At 26.6% G+C, this 2,136-nt stretch overlaps 2 protein-coding genes across 3 annotated transcripts in view; one reads left to right on the top strand and one right to left on the bottom strand.

Moving 5' to 3' along the window:
- The window catches only part of LOC126893831 (probable serine/threonine-protein kinase DDB_G0283337), a 42,125-nt gene that overhangs the window by 5,974 nt on the left and 34,015 nt on the right, over positions 1-2,136 (top strand). The window lies entirely within an intron of this gene.
- Positions 1,164-2,136, bottom strand: part of LOC126893829 (uncharacterized) — a 4,581-nt gene continuing 3,608 nt past the window's right edge. Inside the window, exon 2 of the mRNA XM_050664348.1 lies at positions 1,164-2,022. Within this exon, the coding sequence (XP_050520305.1) occupies positions 1,239-2,022 (784 nt within the window). The 3' untranslated portion in view covers positions 1,164-1,238. The remainder of the gene's footprint in view (positions 2,023-2,136) is intronic.

Raw genomic sequence — 2,136 nt, 5'->3', positions numbered from 1 at the left:
TGTATTTTATGATTATTTGTCAAATAAACAGTTATACTTTAAGAATTAGACAATGATGATTTTAGGGGGTATAAAATATTATAAAAAGGCGAAGCAAACCCTTATTCCTCACTGTTCATTTCGTTCTCTGGATACATAAAGATACGTGGATATTGCGATCATCATTGTCGAAGTTCTTACGTGCATAATATATGAACCAAAAACTTGAATTTGTGTTATTTTATTTATCATTTTATTAATATTATCACTGAAGTTAATATAACAATTGAAGAATAATTATCAGGTAAGATTTTTAAATTTATAAGAATATTTATATTGTCATTTTATAACCCTTGAAATACACCCCGAATCAAAAGTAACTCTCGCTATAATCCTCACTTTAATTCACTCAACAATATAAACTCTTTCAATCTTTTTCTTTTATTAATTTTTAAGTTATGACACAACTCTTCTGAGTGTCTCAGGGCACCTCCAACCATTTTCCAGCGTATTGCTCTAATCGCATCTATAATTGTGTGATTTTCTCCCACAGCTCTAAACACTTCTTCATTTGTTTTTCGCTCGATCCAACTTATCTATATGCCTCCAACACCACATCTAGAATTTTTCTAATTTTTTCTTTTTGGTATCATTTATTATCCAAGTTTCACATCCATATGTTGCAACATTCCTTACATATGTTTTTATAAGTCTCTTCTTGATATTGAGATGTAACTTTATTGAAGTGAGCAACTTATGTTTTTTTACTAAAGGTAGCTAATGTTATGCGTTGTTTTATCTCGCGGACGCTCTTACCAACAGATGTAATTTTGATCCCTAGGTATACCATTTCCTCTACGTGCTCCAGTTTATGACTATCTATGTATACATTAGCGTTTACTTTAATTTCTTCAACTACACGTTATATGTCACACACTCTGCTCTCTCGGTTCGTTTAACACAAAATTTTTGTGACTTTTTGAGTTGTATATTCTAGTCATAAATCAATATTTTTAATAGAATTTTAATTTTAAATAATATTATTCTTTAGTAATAAATGTTTATTATATTTTTTTATTTTATTAATGAATGAAATAAAGTCGAGTCTCACTTAATTTTTAACATTTGTTAAGTAAATTTAACAATTTAAAAGATTTTAATGATATTAAAATACATATATAGGGCTTTATTAAATCATAACACCGAGGAAATTTTAAAAATGTAAAATGGTATTTATTTTACTTATAAAAAATAATATATTAGTTTAATAATTCACTAAAATATAAATCGTAGTCAGTTTTAACAAAATCTTCACAAATTTGTATTAAATCTGAACTTAAATTAAGAAATATTAAATTATGATAAATATTTTCATATGAGCGTGTTAATTCATATCTTGTTGACAATATTTTTTCAGGAACACAATAGTAATTAAGAAATTGATTGAATTTATTACATGAAAGTAAATCGGTCACAAGTAATCGCTTTTGACGTATCGTGTCCAAAAATTCTATTACATTTGTTGCATTAGTTTCAGCATTTAAAGAAATATTAAGGCTTTTTAAAATATTGTTATATTCTGATGCAATTTTCACTACAATTTTAAAACATGATTGCGATTTCGCCATGTAATCCCCAATGTACGCTTTTTTAAACAAGGCCAAAATTTCTAATAAACGATTGATCATAGTTGTAACTGCAGGGAATGTACTTTTGAACGAATTTACACAAGTAATCAAGTTCTCATAATGTTCATATTTCTGTTCTGACATGCATACATGTTGTATAGCACTTAAAAAGTCAGTAACGTATCTTAATAATTCACTATACCTACACCTAAATATGTGTGCAACTTCTTGTTTTTTTTTAAAGAAATTGATTAGATTTTCTGCATCATATTGTATTTCATTTAAATCTTTAATTTGACCGTTCACCAAAATTTTCGTATTAATTAACGATTGCCTATTATCCACATTAAATAGTGTATTTATAACATTGACTGCGAGATCTTCAGATGAGTCATCATATAATGGTGATACAAGTCTATGAATACAAAAATACAAAATGAAGAGTTAATGATTAATTAGAATAAAATCTATGGATATTTCCAAAAGGTATTTTGTCAATTGTACCAATATTTCTATATATATATATATA

This window comes from Daktulosphaira vitifoliae, unplaced genomic scaffold (assembly GCF_025091365.1).
Source record: "Daktulosphaira vitifoliae isolate Bord-2020 unplaced genomic scaffold, ASM2509136v1 Scaffold_1, whole genome shotgun sequence".
In the NCBI taxonomy this organism is placed as follows: Eukaryota; Metazoa; Arthropoda; class Insecta; order Hemiptera; family Phylloxeridae; genus Daktulosphaira; species Daktulosphaira vitifoliae.
Note: the sequence above shows the minus strand (reverse complement) of the source record. Positions and strands in the feature narration are given on the sequence as shown.